The sequence below is a fragment of the Eubalaena glacialis genome, chromosome 6 (assembly GCF_028564815.1).
Source record: "Eubalaena glacialis isolate mEubGla1 chromosome 6, mEubGla1.1.hap2.+ XY, whole genome shotgun sequence".
Taxonomy (NCBI): Eukaryota; Metazoa; Chordata; class Mammalia; order Artiodactyla; family Balaenidae; genus Eubalaena; species Eubalaena glacialis.
The window spans coordinates 66,617,950-66,643,100 of NC_083721.1; the positions used below are offsets into that span (position 1 = coordinate 66,617,950).

The following is a 25,151-nucleotide window of genomic DNA, read 5'->3' on the forward strand; positions in this document are numbered from 1 at the left end:
GCCTTCCTGAAAAGACATGATGGTGTTTGTGAAAGTGCCTAAGCCTATGCCTGAGATAATAAGTTTTTATTTATTTAAACCATACTCTTCTGAAAACCTACTTGGGTGGCTTACAAAGATGCATAGAGTCCACCAGGCACACAGCAGGTGCTTAGAAAAGGTTCGTTTGTTTGGGATCTGCTCCAGGGTGAGGCTGGTGGGTGAGAGCATTGGGGCAGCAACGAGGCTGCAGACGTCAAGGAGCAGAGCTGCACGTGGAGAAAGGTGACACACGGGAGAAAGGGAGAATAGTACCCCTGGGCTCTCTCTCACCTGTTGTACCAAATCCCTGGGTGTTGAGCGATGTGGCTGCAGCCAAGAATTCTGCTCTCTGGCCTGTCAAATAGGAGGGGTTGCCTGGAGCCCCATGGATTCTACTCCATGGATGAATCTTTGAGTCTTTTCTGTACAATAAAATCGGGTTCAGGACTCCTCATTTGCTAATAGCTATGAGACAAAATTGTAATTTACCTTTATCTGTAAAATGTTAATAAACCTTTGATCTACAAATGCCCTATTTTTATAAGGTCAGTCCCACCAAGAAAGTAGGAACATCTAAGGTGGAGTGGGGAATGTTTTCCAAAGGGGAAAATTATAAATACTTGAAAAACTTTCCTAAAGAAATTTCTTTTTTGTACTTACAGCCTGACCTATTGTTCTAAACACTTTCTCCAAACAAGCATTCATCAGGGATATTTTTTCTTTTGTCCTTAGTGGAAAAGGCTACTATCCGACCAGCTAAAAGCATGGACTCGCTGTGCTCAGTGCCCGTGGAAGGTGAGATTTTTCAGTTGGATTTGGAACTGGGGATTACAACTGGGAGACTGGCGCTCCCACACCAGACTTGCCTTCCTAAACCGCAGACCCTGCTCATCTCCAGTCATGGCCACACACAATCCCCCAGGCCCAGATCCCTCCCTGACCTTCCGGAACTCAAGGGGCGCACACAGCCCTTGCAGTAACCTCCCCTACTCCACGAGGCCTCTTTCTCCAGCCTGTCTCCCCACAGCTGGAGACAGCAGCCACCTTGCATTCAATCCTGAGCCAGGTAAAAGGGTCAACACCTGAAAACTAAGGCAGAAGAGGCTCCCCCTGGGGCATAAAGTGTTTTGAATTTAGGTGTTTCCATAGGCATTAGCTTCATTGTGTTTGTCAAGTCATGATTTTGACTTGGTAGATTCATTCATTCCTTCATTCATCAATAAACACTGACAGGCACCAGCCTGGCACATAGCTGGTCATTGCTGGTTGGAGCAGATGTACGTACAGTTGCATGCCAGGTGACACCCGTCACCAAAGGGCACCTCACCATGTTAGTTCTTACAGCTCCAGCCTTAAGGGCTGACTTGCCTGTAGCTCTTGCTTCTGTTTTTGTTAAGCAGCCAACAAGCACTGCTACAACTGGCAAGACACAGGGCTTCCCTAGCAGCAGACTGTTTAAACTCCCCCATGATTGTACCATGACTTTCGAATCCCTTTAATACAAGATATGTTGCTCTTTGATAAATGAGGCAGCCGGAAACAAAACAGAAAATCTTTAGAACAACTTTCAAAAAATAATACTAAACTTGTAAAATATTCAATGAGATCTTTTTAAGCTGGCTCAGTCCTTTTAGCATTTTCTCACCTTTATATTCATCAATTTACTTGGTTTTGAAACCTCTTGGGGGCAGTTCTTGCCCAGTTTGGCAGGATTTAATATTTCAAAAGCTAAAAAACAAAACAAAACAAACAAAAAAAACACACCAAAAGCTAGGTCACCACTTCCGTGGGCACTGGGCAGGTTATCTAACCTCTCAAGTCTCGGTTTCCTCATGTGTTAAGGGAGATAATTACACTTCTCCTACAGAGTGGTTCCTAAGAATTTTAAACCTAATGTTACCTAAGATGTAGCACTTAGTGCCTAGTTGGGAATTATTTTCCAGATCCCTGGCAATTCAGTTGCTGTCTCCCAGCTTATTTATTTCACACACAGATTTTTTCTCTTCTTTGCCTTCACTTCTAAGTCAGTCAGGAACTCAACTCCTCACAACTGTGCTTTCTAACATTTAGTTAATTTACATTTCTAGTTTCTCACCCTCTGACTCAGCAGGAGGAAGCCTGGGAAAAGGCGGAAAGGTCTAGCTGAGAACAGCATTTGTTTCCTTGCTGGGAAATCAAACCCCTGTTTGGGTCCATCTGCCAGAGAAGACTTAAAACAATAAGTTTTAAAGTTTTAAAATGAAACAAGATTCTGTTATTTTGGCCGTTTTATCTTCATTCTGAGCAAACATCATTCTGTCATCTCCCATCTTCTTTTTATTTTTTCATGATCTACATTTAATGCTTGGTGGATGACTGCTCTGTTTAGCAATTTCAGCAGTGTCTTTCTTTTGGAAACCGCTCTACCTGCAAAGTTTAAAACAGATGCATATGATACAACAAAATGGTTCTATCAGGGCATTATGACAAGATTCTGTGCACATAAGGAGATGTTTCCTCTTGTCAACCAAATGTTATGTACCTGTCTTTATTAGGATAGCTATGCCCTTATTATCATGCTATGCCTTTCCAATATGCAAGTACTGTGTGCCTGCCCTTACTGGAAGGCTGCTCAGTGATGCGTGTGCTCAGGCTGCTGGCCACGTTTGTTTGCTTTTTCACTAGGGAAAGAAACCAAAGGAAATTTCAATCGAACGGTCACCACTGGTGGATTTTTCATCCCGGCAGCGAAAATGCACTCGACTAACACTGGCAGCTCATGTGACCTCAGCAAGCAAGAGGGCGAATGGGGCCAGGAGGGGATGCCGGCGGGGGCCGAGGGGGGCTTTGACGTGAGCAGTGACCGAAGCCAGCTGCAGGGCGCTCAGGCCCGGGCCCCACCTGAGCAACTGAAGGTGTTCCGACCCATTGAGGATCCTGAGAGCGAGCAAACAGCCCCGAAGATGCTGGGTATGTTCTACACCTCAAACGACGGCCCCAGCAAATCTGTCTTTACCGGCAGCCTCTTCCAGATGGAGCCCTCTCCCCGTCACCAGCGCAAGGCCCTGAACATCTCCAAGCCCTTTGCTGTGTCTGTGCCACTCCGCGTGTCAGCCGTCATCAGCACCAACAGCACCCCATGCAGAACACCCCCAAAGGAGCTACAGTCTCTTTCCAGCCTGGAAGAGTTTTCTTTCCAGGGCTCAGAGAGTGGAGATTGGCCTGAAGAGGAGAAGCCCCTGGGAGTTGAGACTTCTACAGGTAAAGCAAGGGAGAGGGTCTCTTTCCATTGCAAGAGAGGAAAAACCAGACTTAAACAGAGTTTGCAAGGCAATGTAGTGAAGTGGTTAAGACTGCGGGCTCTGGAGCCAGACTGCCTGGTACAAGTATAGGCTCAGCCATTTTGCTGTACAATCTTCAGCAAGTTAACATAACCACTCCATGCTTCAGCTTCTTGATCTGTACAATAGGGATAATGTTAATATTAAGTTGTGAATATTAAATTAGTTAATAGATGTAAAGCTATCAGAACAGGGTCTCATACACAGTAAGTACTCAGTAAATGTAAGGCAGGAGGGAAAGCTCATGGAATGGAATGCAGAGCTGGAACTGGGGATTCAACTCTTCCAGACACAATCCACCCATCCCACATTTCTACCTCACATCTGCAGAGAACATGGCTAGCACAGGCCTAGCGGTGAGAAAGAGTATCCTCCTCCCAATTTCCTTTTAAAAAAAACACAGGGAGATCTCTGTGTTTGGGCCTGCTTGGGTCACATGCCCAGCCTTGGACCAGTCACTGTTGCCAGACTAATAGGATTCTAAGATTGGCCACGCGAGAGTCCCTGGGCCATCTCTGGAGTGAGAACCAACAACCAACTGTGAGCCACACAAAAGGGAAGTAATGAGAGCCTCAGAGGAAAGGATGGCTGAGAGATAAACCAATAAATGCTCATTGTGGTTTAAGAATATTTCTATTTCAATTAATATTAGCTAAACCCACACACCTATAGTCACCTAATCTATGACAAAGGAGGCAAGAATATACAATGGAGAAAGACAGTCTCTTCAATAAGTGGTGCTGGGAAAACTGGACAGCTAACATGTAAAATAGAATGAAATTAGAACACTCCCTAACACCATACACAAAAATAAAAATTAATATAAGCTAGCTTTTTCTGATCACCTATCATGGTGTCAGGCACTGTCCTAAGTGTTCTACATGTATTATTGCATTTCTTCTCACCACAACTCCATGAGGTATAGGTAGTTACTATTATCCCCCTTTGCTTAGAGAGGAATCTATTAACTTGCCGGAGGACTCATAGCACGGAAGTGTAAAAGCCAGGATTTTAATCCAGATTTTTAAAAATCCATGCTTTTAAGCATTCTGCCATGATCCCTCACGTGTTTGCTATGGGCTGTAGAGTTAAAACGATTGTTAAGATGCAATCCCTTCCCCCAGCAAGCTCACAAACTAGGAAGGGAAACTGAAACTCTGCACCCACCTGCAGCACAGGGTCAGCTTGTGAAAGTAGCCTAACACCCTCCTTGGGCTTTTTTTTTTTTTTAATTGAAGTATAGTTGATTTACAATGTTGTGTTCATTTCTGCTGTATAGCAAAGTGATTCAGTTATACACATATATATACACACACATTCTTTTTTTATATTCTTTTCCATTTGGTTTATCACAGGAAATTGAATATAGTTCTCTGTGCTATACAGTAGGACCTTGTTGTTATTCATCCTATATATCATAGCTTACATCTACTAAACCTAAGCTCCCGCTCCATCCCTGCCCCAACCCCTCCCCCTTGGCAACCCCAAGTCTGTTCTCTGTGTCTGTGAGTCTGTTTCTTTTTTGTAGATAAGTTCATTTGTGTCATATTTTAGATTCCACATATAAGTGATATCATATGGTGTTTGTCTTTCTCTTTCTGACTTACTTCACTTAGTATGATAATCTCTAGTTGCTTCCATGTTGCTGCAAATGGCATTATTTTGTGTGTTTTTTTATGGCCGAGTAGTATTCCATTGTATATATGTACCACATCTTTATCCATTCATCTGTCAATGGACATTTAGGTTGTTTCCATGTCTTGGCTATTGTAAATAGTGCTGCTATGAACGTAGGGGTGCGTGTATCTTTTTGAATTAGAGTTTTGTCTGGATATGTGCTCCTTTGGGCTTTTTGAATGAGGGAGAGCGTAAGTACCCAAAGTATCATGAAAGGGGTTTTCAGAAAGGACTTCAGTGGCATCTAAAAGAAGCAGCCCTCTCAGGAGGATTCCAGGAACACTTCTCAGAAGTGGTGACATTTGGGCCTTCATAAATGGGTAGGACTTCCAAATGCAGAAAAGATGGAAAAGGGCATTATGGGCTGAGAGGTGCTGACTGTTGTGAGAAGTGTATAGATTTTGGACCCCAGCTGGGCAGATTCAGATCCAAGCTTCACCACTTTGGGGCAGTGTGACAGCTGGTTGATATCTCTGAGCCTGTTTCTCTTCTGCAAAGCAGGGATGGCTCCTATCTCAAGGGCTGGGATGAGGTCTGCATGGGAAAATATTCATGAAATGCCTGCTCAGGGTGTGGTCCTCAGAAGATGCTCAGTAAACATCAGTCCCTTTCCCCTCCCCCTTCCCTTCAGGATGGGGCACAAGAGGAGCAAAAACGTAGGGGAATTAAGTGATGCCTTGTCTGGAGAATGCTCCATGGGCTGCTGTGGGTGGAACAAAGTGAGGGTTAGAAGAGGAAGCGCAGCCTTTGAGGAAAAAAGTGTTTCCAAAGGCTTTTATGTGATTGGCTGTCCTTTCCAAAAGAGAAGGTCCCCAGGCCCCAAGGGGTCTTTGGCAGACAGTCTGTTACTTTTTTTCCCTCTCTCCTTCCTTCTCTCTGTAATTCAGAATACCCAGTCTGTATCAAATTGGTCTTGGAAAGACACTGATGGAGACTCCAGTCTACTTCCCTGACTGTGATTAGTGGCAGCCAGGGCAGAACAAGGGACCCTGTAGGAGGCAGCCACGTGGATCTAGGACCAATGGCCAGAGGAAGATGCCAAAAGTTTCAGTGACAGCGGAGGGCCCCTCACCTTTCTCTCTGATGTAGTTAGGTTAACGTAGGTTACTTATCTTCTTCCATAATTATTCCAAATGAAGAACTTCACCTTCCTTAATAAATTATTTTTTCTTTCTTTTGTATGGTAGCCATAGATAAAAGAAACAGCATTGAAGACAATTTTCCAGGTTACCTGATTTAAATTTTTAGTCACTCTGCTCAAACCCGTTCTTCTAGTTTTGGCCAAACTAGGCAAAATTCCAGTGCAACCCAAAAAGTAAGAGATACCAAGTAAGTATTGTACTATAACTAAAGTGTTGAAAGTTAGATTATTGATCCTTTGAATGAAAAAAAAAAGGATTATTCAATTAGTCATAATAATTAGTCTGACTTCTACCTGATTCAAGGCTACGTCTTGGTAACCTCCATCCTTGGGTTGGGGGGCGGGGGAGGAAAGGACCACAAACTGGATCCTTCTGAAAGGGCTGACTTACAAGCTACAACTAACACTCTCTGGGTCCCCTTCTAGAAATGCTTATTAGAGGGAGGTCAGAGTAACCATATAAATTTAAGGAGGCCTGATCAATCAAACTCCAGAATTACCCTAAGAGATATTAGGAATTTCCTCATTCTTCTACTGAAGAATGTACAAAAGAATTCTTTTAAATAGTTATATTTTAGTGCATCTGAAACAGGAGTCTACCTACAGAAATATGTTTTGCCTATCTCATAAACCCAAGGTTCTGTTAGTTAAGGTACAGGCCAAGCTGCTGTAACACAGAGAACAAAACACAGTGGCTCAAACAAGATGGGAGTTGATTTCTATCTTGCATATCAGAGGTAGGTGGATGCGCTCAGGGAGATGCTCTGGGGTCCCAGGTTCCTTCAGCCGTCCCCAGGGGTGTTGTTCCTGCCTGTGTGGTCAAAGTGAGCGCAACAACCCCCCACCACCACATTCCTGCCTGTGGGAAGGGGGTCAGGGGAGGCGCCCAAGCAGCTTCCACTTAAGGGTGGACCCAGAGGTTGCACCCATCACTTCCACCTCCATCCCATCTGCCAAAACTCACATGGCCATGCTGACCTTCAAGGGAGGCTGAGAAGCATCGCTGGCTGGCTGGCCAGATACCTAGCGAAACCTGAGCGGCAGGGAAGGTTCTATTTCAAAATGAGGAAGAGAATGGATACTAGTGGACGTTAGGAGTCTCTGTCTCCATGGTCACCCACTTCATGCATAAAGCATCCCATGCTGGGAACCTGACAATGCCCTTCCCTTCTGAGCTACAGAGACTCTTTTATAGCTTACAATATCCAGCAACCACATGTATTGGACTCCTAGGCCCTTAGAAGATAGTTTCTAGACATAGATGCTGCCTCTGTCCTGAGGAACTTAACCCAGGGATGGGCACCACATACAAGTGAAAAGAAAATGGTAACCTGATGGCTTGGCACCGCACGGGTTATTACAGTGAGTGCTGCAGGAAGTGGAGGGAAGGAGAGCGTGGTCTGGGGAGGCTCCAAAAGAGGTGTTATTAGGTTAGCGTCTTGAAGACTGGGTTAGAGTCGAGTCTCAGGGAGGACCAGAGCAGGGGAGTATAAGGCCTGTCAGGGGTAGCAGGTCTGCTCAGTGTCACGCAGGGGAGTGGGAGAAGAGTGGATGTGTGGCTGAGCCAGAGTGAGGAGGGCTTTGAGCAGGACAGTGAGTGATCTGAACAAGCTCACATGTCATGCAGACCCTTCCTCCACTCCTCACTTTAAGAGTCCACAGTCAATGAATGGAAGACCCTGAGCTTTACAAAAAGAGACACTGGCAAACATCCAACTAAGAGTTCTTAGTAAAATGGGAAAAAAAAATTAAAAAAAAAAATCACTGACGCATTACCCTTTTACCCAGAAGTTTCACTTCCAAGAATTTATTCTAAATAAATAGCTGCACAAGTACAAAATGTGTATGCATATCACGGCATTATTTGTAATAGCAAAAAACAGGAAACAATCCAAATGTCCACCTTTAGGAGATGGATTGAATAACTAAGGTGCATCACTCACAGTTGAGTCCCATGGAGTCCATAGTTTTGTGGGCCCGGCACCATTTCCTCAAACGCTTGTTCATCTGCGGGGGACAGTTTCTTTGCACACAGAAGGCATTTTATCTGAAGTGTCTGCCTTGTGTTTCTGGTTTTCTGCCTCGGGGCTTTTTCTGAAGGGAGGAACTCACCCAGCCCTTGCTCAGGAAAGCCCAGAAGTATATGGAGAGTTAACTGAGGCAGCTCTCACCCAATAGGAGATGGGAGTCAGGGGATTAATGCCCCAGCCGTACACCCTTTGGTGGAATAACTATGGGGCACATTCCTCGTGGTTCTTCAGAGGGTCACCAGGGACTGAGTTCTGGTTGCTCACTGTGGTAACCACTTATTGATTTTTCCTCCATCACTGTCTCACCTCCTCACTCTTGCTTCCTGGGACCACCTTTCAAATAAGCTACCTGCTGCCAGGACCTTGGCTCAGGCTCCACTTTGAGGGGAACTCAAACTAGCCCACATCCTAAAGAACAGTTAACCTACTTATATTACTAATATGGCATAGATTTCAAGATACGTTCTTAAGTGAAAAAAATGCAAAACATGGAACAGTATAAATCACAGGCTATAATTTGTGTAATAAAGGTGGGGAATAAAAAATATATGGTACAAGTATCTGCTTATATATGCAAAAATGAACTATGGCAGAATAAACCAGAAACTAGTAAAAATGGTTGTCCATAGGAGACAGTGGGGGTGTGGAACAGAATGGAAGCAACAGGGATGAAAGCAAAACTTTTCTGAGACCACTTTTTTATATAATTTTAACTTTTCAACTCTGTAGTTATTTTACATATTCAAAAATTAAATTAAATTTCAAAAAACAAGCCTGCTAAGTGATGGGCAGAGGAAAATAGCACTTTGTCAGTTCTGAAGCATTATTAGTTCTGACATCAGGATGCTACTCCTGGGTCTGAGTTTCAAAGCCAGCACTGTGGTCAGAGGTCTTAAGTCACCAGCATAACTAGTGACAATGAGAAGAGTTCATTCTCAATCAGTAAACTTTTCTGAGCTTCTGCTGTCTGTCTGACACTGTACTAAGTGCTTTGCCTCTCTAATCTACTTTATCCTCACAACAGCCCTGTAATATATTATTATATATTATTATGCCATTGTATCAAGGTTACAAGATTCATTGAGAAACTAGCATTTGAACTCAGGTTTCTTTAGTTCCAATGTAAACAATAATAATATCACTGAGGATCTGCCATGTAACAAGCACTGTGCTAAGTACTGAGCCTGTAATCCTACATTGTGGAAACAGCCTTATACAGTGAAATAGGACCTTCTTCAGGCAAGGCAGTAGGGGCCAAACATGAAGTCTGCCTCCCTCTCTAGTGTCTTGGTAGATGTTTAAGATCAGAGCTTAATCACTTTAGATATAAAGATATATCCAAATTGATGTGCAGATCACCCCTGGGAAGAGTCACACAGGAAGCTGCAATCATAATCATAATACATCTTTGTAGCTTGGTGTAAACCACAGGTTTCTGTGACCTTAGGCAACAGGCAAAAGATTGGATTAGCGCCGGCTTTCTCAACCTCAACACTGTTGACATTTTGGACTCGGTAATCCTTGTGGGGGGCGGTCTTATGCTTTGTAGCATATTTTGTAGCATATTTAGAAGCATTCCTGGCTTCTACCCGCTAGATGCTGGTAGCCACTCCCCACCACCCGGTTGTGAGAACCAAAAGTGTCTCCAGACATCGCCAGATGTCCCCTGGAGGAGCAAATGGTTGCCAATAGAAAACCACTGGACTAGATGATCTTCAAGGTCCCTCCCATCTCCAACAGTCTGAGACTCTGGGATCAGAGGACAGATCATTGGTAGGAGGAAAGGGTAAAGAATGTGAGGGAGCAGTGAGGTGGGAGAATTCCCTCCAGCCATGTGACACAGAACTAGTCCGGGACAAAGACTGTGGGGGGAATGGCCTCTCTTGAATGGAGTCTCCTTCCACTGATAACTCTCATCCTCATTGCAGCATCTGTACCTAAGAAGGCAGCTCTTGAGAATGTTAAGCCAGGACCAGATGCAGTGAGAGCGCTGGAATGCAGCAAAGGCCTTCCCCAGGAGCCAGGCGGCCAACTGGAGAAGAAAACCTCAGAACACTCCCTAGGCTCTCGACATTCAAGTGAATTAGAGAAGAAGTTGAATGCAGAGAAGGCGGTGGAGGAGGGTGGAGAGACTGGCCAGGTGGAATCCAGCGCTCTGCAGGAGAGCCCTGGGGCCAGAGCCGAAGCAGTGTTTCTCCATGAGATGGTAAGGTGGACTCACTGCCCGGTCCAGCCAGTAGGGTCCTCTTTTTCCCAGGGGCTCTTGGTACAGTTTAAAGTTTTTTGTTGCTGTTGTTTGTTTTGAAGAACCAGTTTCTGCCAAAGGGACTTTAGGGCACAGCCTTCTAATCAGGTCTGGGATTTTTTTGCAGTGAACTTGTCAGGGATCCTATGGTGATACGAAGTAACCATCCAGCTCAGACTCCCTAGGACCGACTCAAATCTAAATATTTCTGACCTGAAGTCACCATAAACCAGTAACATGTCCTGGGAATGTAATGACATTCAATCCCGGAAGCAGCACAAAACCTGCTTCTCGTGTCCTGGTCCCAAACGTGATGACCATTCATGGGGACCAGCTCTCTTCTTCCAGACATCCTGGATGGACAGTTGTCTATGTTTATTTGTAAAAATCTCCTGTAAGATTTTCAGGATCTATTCCTTCCTCCTATGGCTCTGGAGAACTTAAAACATGATGCCAGAGCGTACTAAACCTTTTCCACTTTTTAGAGGTGGGATTTTCCAAGGTCTTTTGCGGGGGGGATATTCTTGCTCAAGATGAAGTCGTGAGGAGGTTTTCCAGGGACATCCAGGGAGGAGTCTTGCATTTGGGAAATAGCTCGGTGACCTGGAGGAGTGTGCCAAAGGGGAAAAGAAGACACTTTGCCTTTTAACTTGCTTCCAGGAACTTGGTTTCTGGGACACGCACAAAAGGCTTGTGGGCTGGGAGTTAGGGCAGTGCAGGCACACCACAGTGGCCTCCGGAGGGCTGAATAAGGGTTCCTGTAAGGTGTGTTTGTATTTATAGAAGGAGAAGGTTGCAAAGAGCATTATGGGGATTGAATTTGCGGAGGGATCAAGTATGAATGACATTGCTTTGAGAAGCAGACGAAGTTAATGCTAGAAGGAGAACCAGGCTGGATTCATGGAAACAAGTAAAAGCGGCAATTCATTCATTCATTTAAAAACATGTATTAAACACCTATTTTGTGTCAGACACGCTGCTGAGCACTGGGGTCACTGCAGTGTACAAGACGGTCACCATCACTGTCTTCTTGGAGCTGACAGCTTAGTAGGTGAAAGGTCATTAACCAAGTCTTTTCTAGGGTGATATGGAAGCATGAGTTCTGTGGGAGCATATAACAGGGGGATGCAACCTAGTCAGAGGGAGGAGGGGGGGTTCACAAGGGTCAGGGAAGGCTTCTCTGAAGAATAGATATTTAGATTGAGAACTTAGCTAGGAGAAAGGGGTAGGGAGCAGAGTAGGAAGGGAGAGACTCTCAGGCAGAAAGCGTTAAGATGTGCCATGAATTTGAAATGGGAAAGAGCACGAAACATTCAAGGAACAAGAACAAGGCTGGAGAACGGGAACGTGGACTAGAGAAAGTGAGGCTCAGAGCAAAGCAGGAGCCACGTCAGGCAGGGTTGCTTGGAAGGGATTTGGAGCTTAACCTAAGGGCAAAGGAAACTCTTCAGATTTGCTCAGAATTTTATCTTTTAAAGGTCACTCTATTCTGTGAGGAGAATGGCTTGGAGAAGGGCAAGACAGGAGGCAGGGATGGCAATTAGAAGGCTAGTCTGTGGCAGACCAGGCGAGAAAAGATGGTGGCTTAGACTAGAGTGGGGGAACTGGGGATAGAAATGGAAGGCTTTCAGAGCTATTTGGAAGGTCGAGTGAATAGGACTTGGTGAAGGATTGGATAAGGAGTGAGGGAGAAGGAAGAATCAAGAACAACCCATGAGTTTCTGATCTGAGCAAAACATGCACTATGGTCCACTTAACTGAAATGGCAGACTGGGGGGGGAGGGGAGCTTAGATGTTTATTTATTCATTTAAATGTATTGTTTCTTAGTAAGAGATCAATAATATAGGAGCTGCAGAGAGTAAAGAGATGCCTCTGCCCTGAAGGAGGGCACAGTCTAGTAGGCAAAATAGAAATGTACACAGATAAATGCAGTATAGTAGAATTAGATCTCAAAAATACCCCTGCCTTCTGACCAAGTAATCCTACTCCTGGAAAGTTATCAGAAGGAAATAAAAGAAAACAATGGATCCATTTAAATTCACAGACCCCTTATTGAGCAATTACTCACAGTATACCAGGCATCATTTGGCCTTGAGGAATCAAAGATGGATGAACACAATTCCCGAACGAGGAACTCACAGTCCATTGGGAAAGATAAGACAAGCATCCAATTAACTGTAATGTGAAATGACATGTGATCAGAGCCAGGGGAGAAGTGATGTCAGGTGGGTAGCATGTCAGACTTCCCAGAAGGGCCGTCCGCCCCTCGGGATAGAAGTGCCTCCCCAAACTGCTTCTCCTCGGGACAGAATTAGGCCTTGAGATAAGAAACAAAAGGAACTGAAATTTGCTTCCCTGGCCCTGACCAGGCCTCCCTTCATCCCTTCCCTTTCTGCAGCTGTGGGCTTTGTGCAGGGAAAGGGAGGGGCCGAGGAGGGCAAAGAGAAGCTGGACTTGAGGGGTGACAAGGACAACAAATAAGATGGAGCAGGAGGCACCCATCACAGTTAACAGTGGTTATCTGTGCGCAGTAGGAAGATATCATTTTGCTCTTTTTCATCTTTCTTTCTTTTAATATGTATCCAATCTTTTTTTCCATGTGGAATATGTATTTCTTTGGTAATAAGAGGGGAAAGCTATCTTTATTTATTTGGAAGGCAGGTGTCAGGACAAGAGTTAACATTTCATGCCACTGGGAGACTCTCATTCTTGTGAGCCATCGGGTCAACCTGAGGTTATATGAGATCAGGGGTTGGTTTGTTTTATTAGGCAACAGTGCACAGGGATTAAGTGCTTACGTTCTGGGGCAGACTGAGCTGGAATTCAATCTTGGTCTGCTGCTGTGTGGCTTCGGTAAAATGTTTAATCTATTTGAACACAGGTCTCCTCATCTCTAAAATGGGAGTAATTACAGTAGTATTTATCTTTTACGGTTCTTGGGGAAATTAAGAAAATACAGTTAATGATGTCATGGCACACGGTAAGCATGAATAAACATCCACAGTTATTACTAACGCTGTATCCTTTGTGTGCTGAGGTTAGCGCCGCCAGGCACTGCTCCAGTCCCTACACTCTCCCTGGGAAACAGCGCGGATGTCCGCGCCGAGAGGGTCTTTGGTTCTAAGTAATCAGTTTCTTGATGTTTTTCAGGATGAAGATGATCTGGCCAACGCCCTGATCTGGCCTGAGATTCAACAAGAGCTGAAAATTATTGAATCTGAGGAGGAACTCTCCTCCTTGCCACCACCTGCTCTACAGATCGGCGCGACTCAGCCTATTCTTGAGTCTAGTCCAGGGCCTTTTGCTTCCCCGGAGCCTCCTGGGAGCCTGCCTTGTGGCTCTGCCCCAGCTCCAGTTTCCGCCCCTCTGGAGGAGTGGACTAAGGATCCAACCAATCAGAGCACACAGGGCACTTCCGCAGCAGCCAATAGAGAAAAGTCGGAGACAACCAGCATCCTCCATAGATCCGAGCCTGAAAAGGGCCAGCGCCCAGACCCCGCCAGCCTGACTCCTCTGGAAATGGTTCCATTTGAGAAGTCTTCTCCACAAGCAACAGTGGAGGTGGGGGGCCCAGGGAATCGGTCTCCTCTGCTCCTGCCTGCTCCTCCTCCTCCTCCAACTCCTTTGGAGGAGGCGCCTCCAGGCCAGCTATTGAAGGGTGGCCCTGAGAGAGAAGACTCATCTGGGAATTTGAGAACAAATCCATATATAGATCAGCTGAAGTCCAAAGGCAGCCCTGGGATCCCCAGTCTTCATCAGGGAGGGGAAGCCTCTTCAGAACAAAGTGAAAAGCAAAATTCAAAGAATGCTGCTTCTGAGGGCAAAGGCTCTAGCTTTCCAAGCCCAACCAGGGAGGTTGAGATTTCCCCACAAGGAGAGGAGGATGTAGCCCACTTAGTACAGGAGCCCTCAGACTGTGATGAAGATGACACTGTGACAGACATTGCCCAGCATGGCCTGGAGATGGTGGAGCCCTGGGAGGAGCCCCAGTGGGTGACAAGTCCCCTGCACTCACCCACCCTTAAAGATGTACAAGAGGCCCAGATGCAGGGCCCCCAGGGCCACCGATTGGAGAAGAGGCTTTCCCACAGGCCCAGCCTTCGCCAGAGCCATTCTCTAGATGGCAAAACCATGGTTAAGAGCCAGTGGACTCTTGAGGGTTCCTCCTCCAGCAGCTGTGCTAATCTTGAAGCAGAGAGGAATTCCAACCCTCTGCAGCCCTTGGCACCCAGGAGCGAGATTACTGGATGGGATGAGAAAGCCATGAGGTCCTTTCAAGAGTTCTCTGGCCTGAAAAGGACAGAGGTTCCTCACAACCAGAAGGGACCAGGTGGTTTGCAGCCCAAATCAGCAGAATCCAGCCCTGTCAGTCTAGCAGAGGGAAAGGAACTGGGGACACACCTGGGGCCACACAACCCTCAAATTGAGCAAGGTAGTGATCCTGGGCCAGAAAACAGCAAGCAGAATTCACCGGGTGTGCAGGACAGCACCTCACCTGGAGAGCATCCCCCAAAGTTACAGCTGAAGAGCACTGAATGTGGGCCCCCAAAGGGGAAAAATAGACCTTCTTCTCTCAACTTGGACTCTGCCATTCCCATCACTGACCTCTTCCGGTTTGAGAATGCGGCCTCATTTGGTTCACCTGGAATGCAGCTCTCTGAGCCAGGAGACCCAAAGATCACATGGATGACCTCATCTCACTGTAAAGTAGACCCCTGGAGGGTTTACTCCCAGGACTCTCAGGACCTGGACATTGTTGCTCATGCCCTGACGGGCCGCCGTAACTCAGCTCCTGTGAGTGTGTCAGCTGTGAGAACCTCCTTCATGGTCAAAATGTGCCAGGCCAGGGCGGTCCCAGTCATCCCACCCAAGATTCAGTATACCCAGATCCCACAGCCCCTGCCCTCTCAGAGCTCAGAGGAGAGTGGGGCTCAGCCCCTGGAGAGGAGCCAAGAGGAACCCGGCTCAACTGGTGGGACCTCTCAGAAACTTGCCAAAGATGATTCTCTCTCCTCCTTGGAAAGCCCGAAGGAAGAGAAACCAAAGCAAGATACAGGAGCCATTGAGTCCTTACCAATGGATGCCACTGCATCTCGCATGTGCGAGGGATCCACCCTTTCTCCAGAACCAGGTTTGGTTAACCTGCTCTCCACTCAGGATGCAGTAGTGCAATGTAGAAAGCGCACATCAGAGACAGAGCCATCTGGGGACAACCTTCTTTCCTCAAAAATAGAGCGACCATCAGGGGGTTCTAAGCCTTTCCACAGGTCAAGACCAGGAAGACCTCAGAGCCTAATCTTATTCAGTCCTCCTTTCCCCATTATGGACCACCCACCCCCCTCATCTACAGTGACAGATTCCAAGGTCCTGCTGTCCCCTATCAGAAGTCCCACCCAGACAATTTCCCCTGGCCTTCTTTGTGGGGAGTTGGCAGAAAACACATGGGTCACACCAGAAGGGGTTACACTTAGGAATAAAATGACCATCCCTAAGAATGGCCAGAGACTGGAGACCTCAACAAGCTGTTTTTACCAGCCCCAGCGGAGATCAGTGATTCTGGATGGCAGAAGTGGGAGGCAAATAGAATGACATCAGTTCACCTGATGGTGTCTGAGAAAATGTCATGATTCATCTGGAAGTTATTACAGAGGCAACTTGCCTTTATTCCAGGCAGAGGTTATCCAAGTTTGGGCTCATTTTGGCCTCTTCTCTTTCTTCAGCCTTTTGACCATTTATTAATGAGGCCATTTGCCAGAAGAGAGGTCAAGGGAAGGACCAAGAGATGACATTTAAATAAGCCTATTTGAGCAGGCAGGGAAAAGTCAGGTTAGGGAAAAGGATGAAATGCTGGCCTCCAGTGATATTTGGGGCTTATAAGTTGCATCACTCCCCCATTGCCATTATCTAGTACTGTTGAGAGCTGGATGTGATAATATTAGTCTTTTGAAAGAAAGAGAAATCCTTTGCCTGTGTTGGAAAATGTTGCTATTGAGGTTTGAAGGCCTCCTATTTACTTCATGCTTTTTAATGCTCTTTAAAGCATGTGTTCTTTTAGACCAGTCTTCTGATAAGCTTTGTAAAAGTGTACTATCCAGAGTAGAAGCAGGTTTGGAAATACAAACTAATGTACACTTAGACATCCAAGTGGGTGAATATAGCCATGCTTTCCCTGGAATCCCTGCAGATCTATCCCAGATGGCTCCATATACCAGCATAGAAAATCAGAATCTATACTCAAGAGTAAACTCTGAGACTGGCACAATCCAAGAAGACTTTCTGGCTCTGGCTTTTTATTAATTTGGGACTCCAGCTGCCACGATCCTGCCCTGTGATTTATAAATCCAGTAGTCGGGCAGGGTGGGGGCTGAGCTGAGGGTTACCTCAATGAAATGTGCTAAATCTTCATTTAGTATGAGATAGTGATCTGCTCTCCTTCCAATATCAGAGTTCACGAACAGACTGTCATCATAGAGAAAAGCCTCACACATAGGCAGAACTACACTCCAAACGTTAAGTGTTTAAATCGGTGGGACTTCCGCAGAAAACACCTCTAGCTCAGTTTCACTCTCCTTCCACACTAGGCTGGGACCAGAGTACTGGAGAGGATAAGGGGGGAGCCCTAGGAGGAGCGGGAAGAACCCTTGCAGGGTGGCCATCACTCCCGCTTGGTGAGAGCTGCCCTTCTTGAAAATGTATTTCATTTTAGCCAGTGGGTGCCTTCCTTCCTCCCTCCCCCTCCATTGGTCAAGAGTAGATTTGAGGCACCCCTCCCCCTTCCATAATCCCCCTCATCCAGCACCCACCCCAGGCACTCAAATTTGCTCTTCTCCTGTCTATATGCAAGCAGAAGCAATAAACCAATCTGATTTTACTTCAGTTATTTAGAACTTCAAATGGTTCTTTCCTTTTCAGCTGGAGAGAGGAAGGAGAATTAACATAACCTGCTGGCAGATTTTTGGTGCTCTTCTAAAAAGGGCTTCACAGGAGCCCTTCTCAATGCAAAACCCATCAGGGTATCAACACTTTCAAACCTTCTAAGACAACTATCTTGTTTGAGAAACAAAGAAAGATAGGACCTATTTTTAGCTTTATGCACCTCTTCTCAGGTTCAAGGCTGGCTGAACTCTGTCCAGAAGCTCAATCGCTGCAGACATTTCTCTAAGAGCTAGCAGTACCTCTGGGCAGGCCTCACAACCAAGGCTGGCAATGGGCTGGGTAGGGGCTGAACTGAAGTTACCTCCTGCAGTGAGAAATTGGAAGCTGATGTCCTGCAACAGATACATATCCCTCTCTCCCTTCTTCCCTGATAAGCCTTACAGAGAGTTTTGAAATCTTGTCCTATACCTTTTAAGCCAGTGTCTGTGACAGAGATAAATGGCAAGCCAGCTGATGAGTTCTGCTCTCAGAGGGCACTGAGTGAGCGAGGGGAGCAGTTAATAGGCCTTTGGTCGGTGGTTTTTGCATTGGGTGAGCAAGACATTGGACCAACAGCCAAGGAGATGTAAACCCATGAGAAAAGTCCTAAGGCATAGCATTTTTCCCCTAGGCAAGAAAGGTGAAGGAATATAGCGGTGCCAGATGAGGAAAGCCGTGTTCAGGAGATTTGAAAAGTACATTTCTGCCTTATCAGAAAATGTGGCAGACAGGCTTTATGTCAATATCAGTACACTGTGGTGTCTACATTTTGATAAAGACCATGTTCCAGTTAGGATGTGAGAGAGGGAGGGAACTGCACTTTGCTTCACCATCAGAACTCTGAGCCAAGTAATGAAATATTTAAACTATTTTATGATTATTTAAAATTTTTGTAACACTTAGAGGATATATTTTTATTTGAGGATAGTCTGAGACGCCACCATTTACATATTAACAAGTGAGTTCAACTTGAGGCACCTATGTAGATTAAATGGCTGCCATGTTCCTTAGACTCTGACATCTTTCATTTGTAGCATCATCTTCAGAAGTGTGAGTGTGTGGATATCATCCACATGTCATCACACACACACAGTGTGTGTGACAACTGTCTGGAGATATTCCCTACTCTGAGCTTTCCCAGCCAGAAGGCCTTGGAAGCTGACTCACCTTCTTGGTCAGAGTCCTGCTGCTAAAGTATGGACCTCTCCATAATCATAAATTTCCTGTGAGCTGGGGCCAGCCTGGCACTGATGAAATTCCATTCCATGACAAGGAAAACTCATTACATTTTCCCCTTGAAATTGTTCCCCCAAAATCTCCTGAGATTACCTATTTGGTCATCCACTTGGGACTGAAAAATGAACCCCCTGAGAATGGCTGGATGGAAATCAGACTGCCTGCTTCCATCTAGGGGAAGGAGAGAAGAGGTGCTGCTATTTATAGGAGGATCTACATGGTGCCCTAGAAAGGGCTACAGAAACAAATTCTCAAAAGGCACCTTCAAATCAACTATGAGTCATCAAAATGGGGGTGGCTGATTTTAAATGCTGAATTTAAAGTGAAATGCATGCATATTCTAATGTTTCTTTCAGTGTTAATGGTTGCCTAAGAAGATAATAACCTACATTTATTGGCAAAATGGTCCTCCCAGGCCAACCTTTTTTTTTTTCTTTTTTGCCAAAATGTAGCAGGTAGAGGGAATTTAGTTTTTATTCTCTGCTTCAAATGGAATATGAAGGGGCCTGATCAAAAACCCCATTAAGACACTGTTAGCCTAATCTAAGCCCTAAAATTCAAAATATTGGCCAAGGCAAAATTCTGAATTCTGGGGAGATTAAAAATGTAAACATCATCATCCTCAACGGACAATATTTATCAAGAGCTTAGTAATATTGCACTGGGTACCTCAGAACTCTGAAATTCTTGAAGAGTCTAATGAAAAAGGGGAAAGGGATGGTAGCAAATGAAACAGCCTATAAGCAACCAGGAGCAAGATCTAGAACCATTAAGTTACCAAATGAAAGCAGCAGGGGAAAACAGGTAGCAACTTAGCATCTTTTAATATGATTGCTAATAGTGTTCAAGTTACCTACTGACTTTAATCAAATTAAACACAATTACAAATCCAGTAGAAGGTACTAGGAAGACATTCAGGTGTTGAGAATTTTACTTTGATCACTTAAAAACTTAGAGAGTGGTAACTAAGAATAAATAGTTCTGAGGTTTTGCATGGTCTTAATTAGTTTGGCTGTGAAGTCTTGTTGGATCTCGGCAAATGAGCCAGGTAACATCAGGGTTCCATACTCCTTGAGAGGGGGTTTTAGACACTTCCATCATCACAAAATGGGTTAACTCCTGTTGATGATGAAGTCATAGGTCCAAGATAAATTGTTAGTTTCATGTCTAATGTTTAGCACATGATAATCACATTTGCCTAAAGTTGGGTGGGTCAGTCGATTGTCTACACAGGCCTCGTGTTCTGCCTGAAGAGCTACTGGGAAACCTAAGATTCATTTGTCTGGGATTGGAATGGGAGAGGTTCAGGGTAGGTCCAATTCCCACCAGGATTGATTAGGACCACATTCTACCATGGCCTGTCCTATCTGATGACAACATGAATCTTGGGGTTAAATGTTGCCAGGAGTATGATTTCAGGCATTTCCAGCAGGAAGGTCAGTTCAAAATGTGGAATGACAAAGCATGTGTCCTCCTTCATCAACACCTTTCCTAGCAAAGTTAGACCAGAAGAGGGAGCAAGCACCTTTCCAAGCATGGAGAGGAATGGGAGATGGTAGAAGGGTGATTGCCTAAGATCAGGGTAAGTCCAGATGGTATAAAATTGGGGCCACCACTGATCAACTGGTACACAGTAGATCATTTAGTAGCGCTGAAGTTCATGAGCAATGCAGGGATCACTTCTATGAGGATGAAGGAGGATGTAGTTACATATAAGAAACCTATGAAATACAGAGCCATGTGTTTTACTGGATGAATCACAATGCTTTGCATTAACTTAATGCCATAGTACTTCCTGGCTTATAATTCTGTAAGGTAAAGCACTTTCTCAAAGGAGTCTATTAGAAAGCCACATGATTTCAGCTGTTTGTTGAGCTTGACAAATATGTTTCCAAAGATATAATCAAAATGTTTTTCTATTGATTAAAAAAGCATAAATATTAAACCTATCCTTAGAGACATTTAAGTGTAATTAAAACAGATTGTTATGCTTTAAAAATGTACTCTAATAAATGATATAAAACATAATGCTCATGACGGCACTATGAACTAGAGGACATGGGATCAGCAAAATCAATAATAGGAAAAGTGGACTTTATGCATTCAGGCTCATTGTTCTACTTTGTTCTGTTTGATGTCATTTTTTATTACTTCAAGGTTTGGTCTCCTCACAGCAAAAGTCCTGATCGTTTGCTTCAGTAAAATTTTCTTGCTTTGTTATTTTACATCTTAATAATTGTCAAATATTTGCAACTTCACTCTCTTACTGTTGCAATCATACATGTCACCCAAGATACCCAGTATAAATCAATGGATGTTGTCATGAAAAATGAGAAGGAAAAAAAGCTATTACTTCTCAAAACTCCACAGCTTAAGGAGTTATGTGGGTCTACCTGCAAAGATGTGAACTCAATTTTTCTATTTCTTGAATTAGTCAGGGAGGACTATTTTTTTCAGTGATTTTTATTAATGGTGCTCTGAGGGAAAAAAAGCAAAAGTTTGCTATCCTGGCATATATTATCACAGAAGGGGGTTGGGGGAGGGGAGAGGCACTCAGTGAGTTGAAATGACAGGCCCTTAAAAAAACAATCATACAGCCTAGGCTCACAACTTGGTGATATTTGCAGTGAAAAATATTGTTGCCAAGGGTATTAAAATTCTAGCATTTCGGCAATATTCTACTTAGAACTTTACACCACTCACGCCTGCTCTTGTTCCTTCACTGCTGCCATAAATGCCCTTTATCCTATATACTACCAGATCCCCACTCCTCTGTTTCTCTGAGTGAGCCTACCACCCTTCCCCCCTGCCAAACTGAAAACACACAGTTCCCCTCACTCCTAATCTTTCCTCCAGTTCCTCTAGAGCCCTTCTCTCCTTGAATCTCTTCACTGAACATTGCCTCCACTTCTTAGACTTCAGTAAAACTTGACACTCACCTGAGGACACTTCTTTCCCTGCCCATTTCTCCCACATTACACAGACTACAAAAAGCCCAGAAATTTTATCCGGTTTCCCACTCCTGCTTATGCACCATTTCTTCCCATCTCATGCAAAAATCTCATTACTGAAATTTATGGCATCCAGCTATTTTACCTTTTCTGTTCTTTGTGGCCATGATGTAGTCCATGTGCCAGATTTCCCAGTCTTTGGCACCAGGCTCCCTGTTTCCTCTCTACCTCCTGTCCCATCGTCATCCTGGATGACTTCAACGTTCCTGAGGAAAACTCATCCTGCACCCTTGCCACAATTGCTTACAGCTTTTGCCTCTACTGAATTTTGACCATTTGCTTCCAGGGTTACACATCAGGCTGTTTCATAACCCAGAACTCTATGATCCTGAACTCCCAATATTCTTCTCAGAACTCCTATCTTTGCTCCTTTATTCCTTCTACTTGCTCAAGATCACTAATGCCTGACCCAGCCCTGCTCTTTCTGATGGCCAGCACCCCCACCAGACTTCATTCTTCTTCCCTAGCCTTTCCAGACCCCAAGGTGCATCAGCTCAGCTGTTCTCATAACTCCCTTGGCCACTAGTCCTTCAGCTATACCTGCTTGGCAAACCTACAAACCAGGACCAGGACTCTTACCACCCATCTTACTACCCTTTTACTGTGTCTATTGAGTTAGACTACAGAAAATCATAAAACCATGATGAAAGCCTTTGTAAATTTATGGCTTACCACCTCAGCAGTGGCCTCATTCCCAAAATTCACAAAGGCTATTCCCCCTCCCAGATGGACCACTCCTTCGAAAACATAATTGCTTCTTACTTCACAAGTTTATGCTATCAGATACATTGCCACTTCCCTTATTCATATGTATGTCCCTAAACTCCTTTCTAACTCAGGAGAAGCGCTATTCCTCTTCCAAACGGCTCCTTCTTCCCAATTCACTACTCTGAACCAACTGCAACCTGAGCTCCACCCTCACTGCTTCATTAAACTTCTCTTGCTAAAGTTACCAGTGGTCTCACAATCAAATCCAACAGTCAATTCTTAGTCTCTTGACTTACCTTTTATATTTGATACTGTAATCATTCCTTTCTTGAAACTCTAATTCACCTCATCTCTTGGACTTCCATTTCCTTAGTCTTGTTCACTTGAAAGCTTCCTCTTCCTCTGCCCTTAAATGTTGTTATTCATCAGAATTCTGTCCTTCCTTTTTCACTGTACATACTTCCCCTACATTATCTTATTCATGTCCGTGGCTTTTTCTATCACACAATGGTGACACCCCACCCCCACTTTTCCCATTTTCTCTTACATGGACTTTTTAAATAGTTGGCTAACTGGTCTCGCTGCTTTAAGTCTCACATCCCCCGATTCTCCAAACCTATCCTATATATTGCTGCCAAAGTTATCCAATACAGGATAGTGGTTCTCATCAAAATCCCCTGGAGAGTGTGTTCAAACAGACCTCTGTATTCATCCAGAGTTTCTGACTGTTAGGTTTGGGTTAGGGCTTGAAAATTCCCATTTCTAACAAGTTCCCAGTTAGGTGATGCCGATGCTGCTGGTCCAAAAGTTACACTTCCAGAACCCTCGACCTGAGAACTCTTTGGGTCATCGTAAGTCCTCGGCTTAAAATCTCTCATTAGATAGCTTCTGTCTACAAAAGGCCCCAGCCTTCTGTCCACTTAAGAATTACCTGAAGTGCTTGTGAAAAGTATATATTACTGGGCTTCACCCTCAAGATTCTCACTTAGCAGATCTGATGCAGTGCCCATGGATCACTCCTTTGACAATCTGTGACCTACAAGATAACTAAAATGCAAACCACTTAATGTGGAACTCGAGTCCCTCTGTAATCTATTCCCTGCCTGGCTCTTTAGCATTACTGAACTATTAGTTAAAAACTTAGTGCAAATCTATGCGAGTTTTTGCCTATTCTGTTCACACTGCGTGAGCCCTCCCTCCCTCTCTCATCTCTGTGGTAAACTAGTGCTGCTTAAAAATGCGTCATGTGTGTTACTGACGCAGTGAGGCATTCCCTGACACTGCAGCTTCCCAGCAAAGTTGATCATTTTTCTTCATTAATTCTGTCTCTTGCATATACTTCCTTGACTGAGCACATTCGTGTTACAATTATTGATTTACTTTTTTGCCTTCTAGTAAATGCACTCTGAATATGAGTATCTCTGGCACTCAGCAGTGTCTAGCACATAGTAATTGCTCAGTAAATAGAAATGAGAGGGGTGGTGTGGAGGTAATTGATAGGGAGGGGAGGGACAGCAGCTTAGGGAATAAAACATGGAATCAGAGTAAACAGGATATTGAGGAACGTTTCCATCATGCTAATAATGCCTGTGAACTACCCTCCTCTACTCTGACACATTTACTCACCTTAAGCCACCCAGACAACTGGTCAAGCATCTTCTTTCCTTTTCCAGTATCCCCAGTTCACCTAACTGATCTTTTGCTATACCATTTTTTCCACACACCATTTCCCAATATTTAACAATTACAAAAAAAGGCCATTCTTTAACGGGCATTCGTCTCCCCCCTATCACTAAACAAAGATGGTGTCCTTTATATCACATGATCCCTAAGTAATAGGATACACAGGTAACTAGTAATTCTTCTCTCCCCCATCTGAATGTGGCACCTACAAATGTCAGCTAAAATGGGTAGAAGCATGATGAAATGAAGGGTTTTATCTCCCTGATGCTGTCATATCTGGAAGGAGAAGGGGGGCATTTTGCAATTCCTTTAGTCAAAATTAATTTTTATTTATTATATTCACTCATTTGTTTGGCCAGGTTGGCATCTGGTCCTCCTGTGCTACTTCTTTAGAATATGGCCAAGACAGGTCAAACCAGAAGGGGGAATCATGTCAGCTTTCAAGACTAGTCTATTATCTCTAATAACAGACTAGTCTATTATTAGCCCAGTTATCTGGGCTACTTTTCAATGACAGAACCAATCTGGGGCCATCGTGATGAGACATCTTTATGCCCAGGCCACCCATTTTGCTCTTAGCTGTCAAGTAATCTCACCAAAGTATTAGTCAAAAGAAGCATATCTTCAAGACCCTAAGGAAAGAATATTGAGATGGCAGCTTTCCCACCTTCCCCCACTCAAGAACCACCATATTTAGGCTGAACCACTTTACAGAAACAACCAACACACTGGTTATCTTGTTATTTTTCCAATATACCAAAATTATTCCCACCTGAGGGCACTCACTTTGCTGTTACTGTAACATGGAATTCTCCTCAGTCTTGCTTCATCTGATCTTTGCTCAAAAATCATCTCCTCGAAGATGCCTTCTAGGGACTTCCCTGGTGGCACAGTGGTTAAGAATCCTCCTGCCAATGCAGGGGACACGGGTTTGAGCCCTGGTCTGGGAAGATCCCACATGCCGCGGAGCAACTAAGCCCATGAGCCACAACTACTGAAGCCCGTGAGCCACAACTACTGAAGCCCGTGCGCCTAGAGCCCGTGCTCCGCAACAAGAGAAGCCACCGCAGTGAGAAGCTCACGCACCGCAGCGAAGAGTAGCCCCCGCTCGCCACAACTAGAGAAAACCCGGGCGCAGCAACGAAGACCCAGTGCAGCCAAAA

General features: G+C 44.7%; 1 protein-coding gene across 1 annotated transcript in view; it reads left to right on the forward strand.

The window, feature by feature from the left end:
• ARHGAP31 (Rho GTPase activating protein 31) overlaps nucleotides 1-20,690 on the forward strand; it is a 112,096-nt gene extending 91,406 nt beyond the window's left edge. The window contains exons 9-12 of the mRNA XM_061194194.1: nucleotides 754-816; nucleotides 2,686-3,261; nucleotides 10,118-10,395; nucleotides 13,586-20,690. Coding sequence (XP_061050177.1) covers nucleotides 754-816; nucleotides 2,686-3,261; nucleotides 10,118-10,395; nucleotides 13,586-16,024 — 3,356 coding nt within the window. The 3' untranslated portion in view covers nucleotides 16,025-20,690. The remainder of the gene's footprint in view (nucleotides 1-753; nucleotides 817-2,685; nucleotides 3,262-10,117; nucleotides 10,396-13,585) is intronic.
• Nucleotides 20,691-25,151: the final 4,461 nt, after the last annotated feature.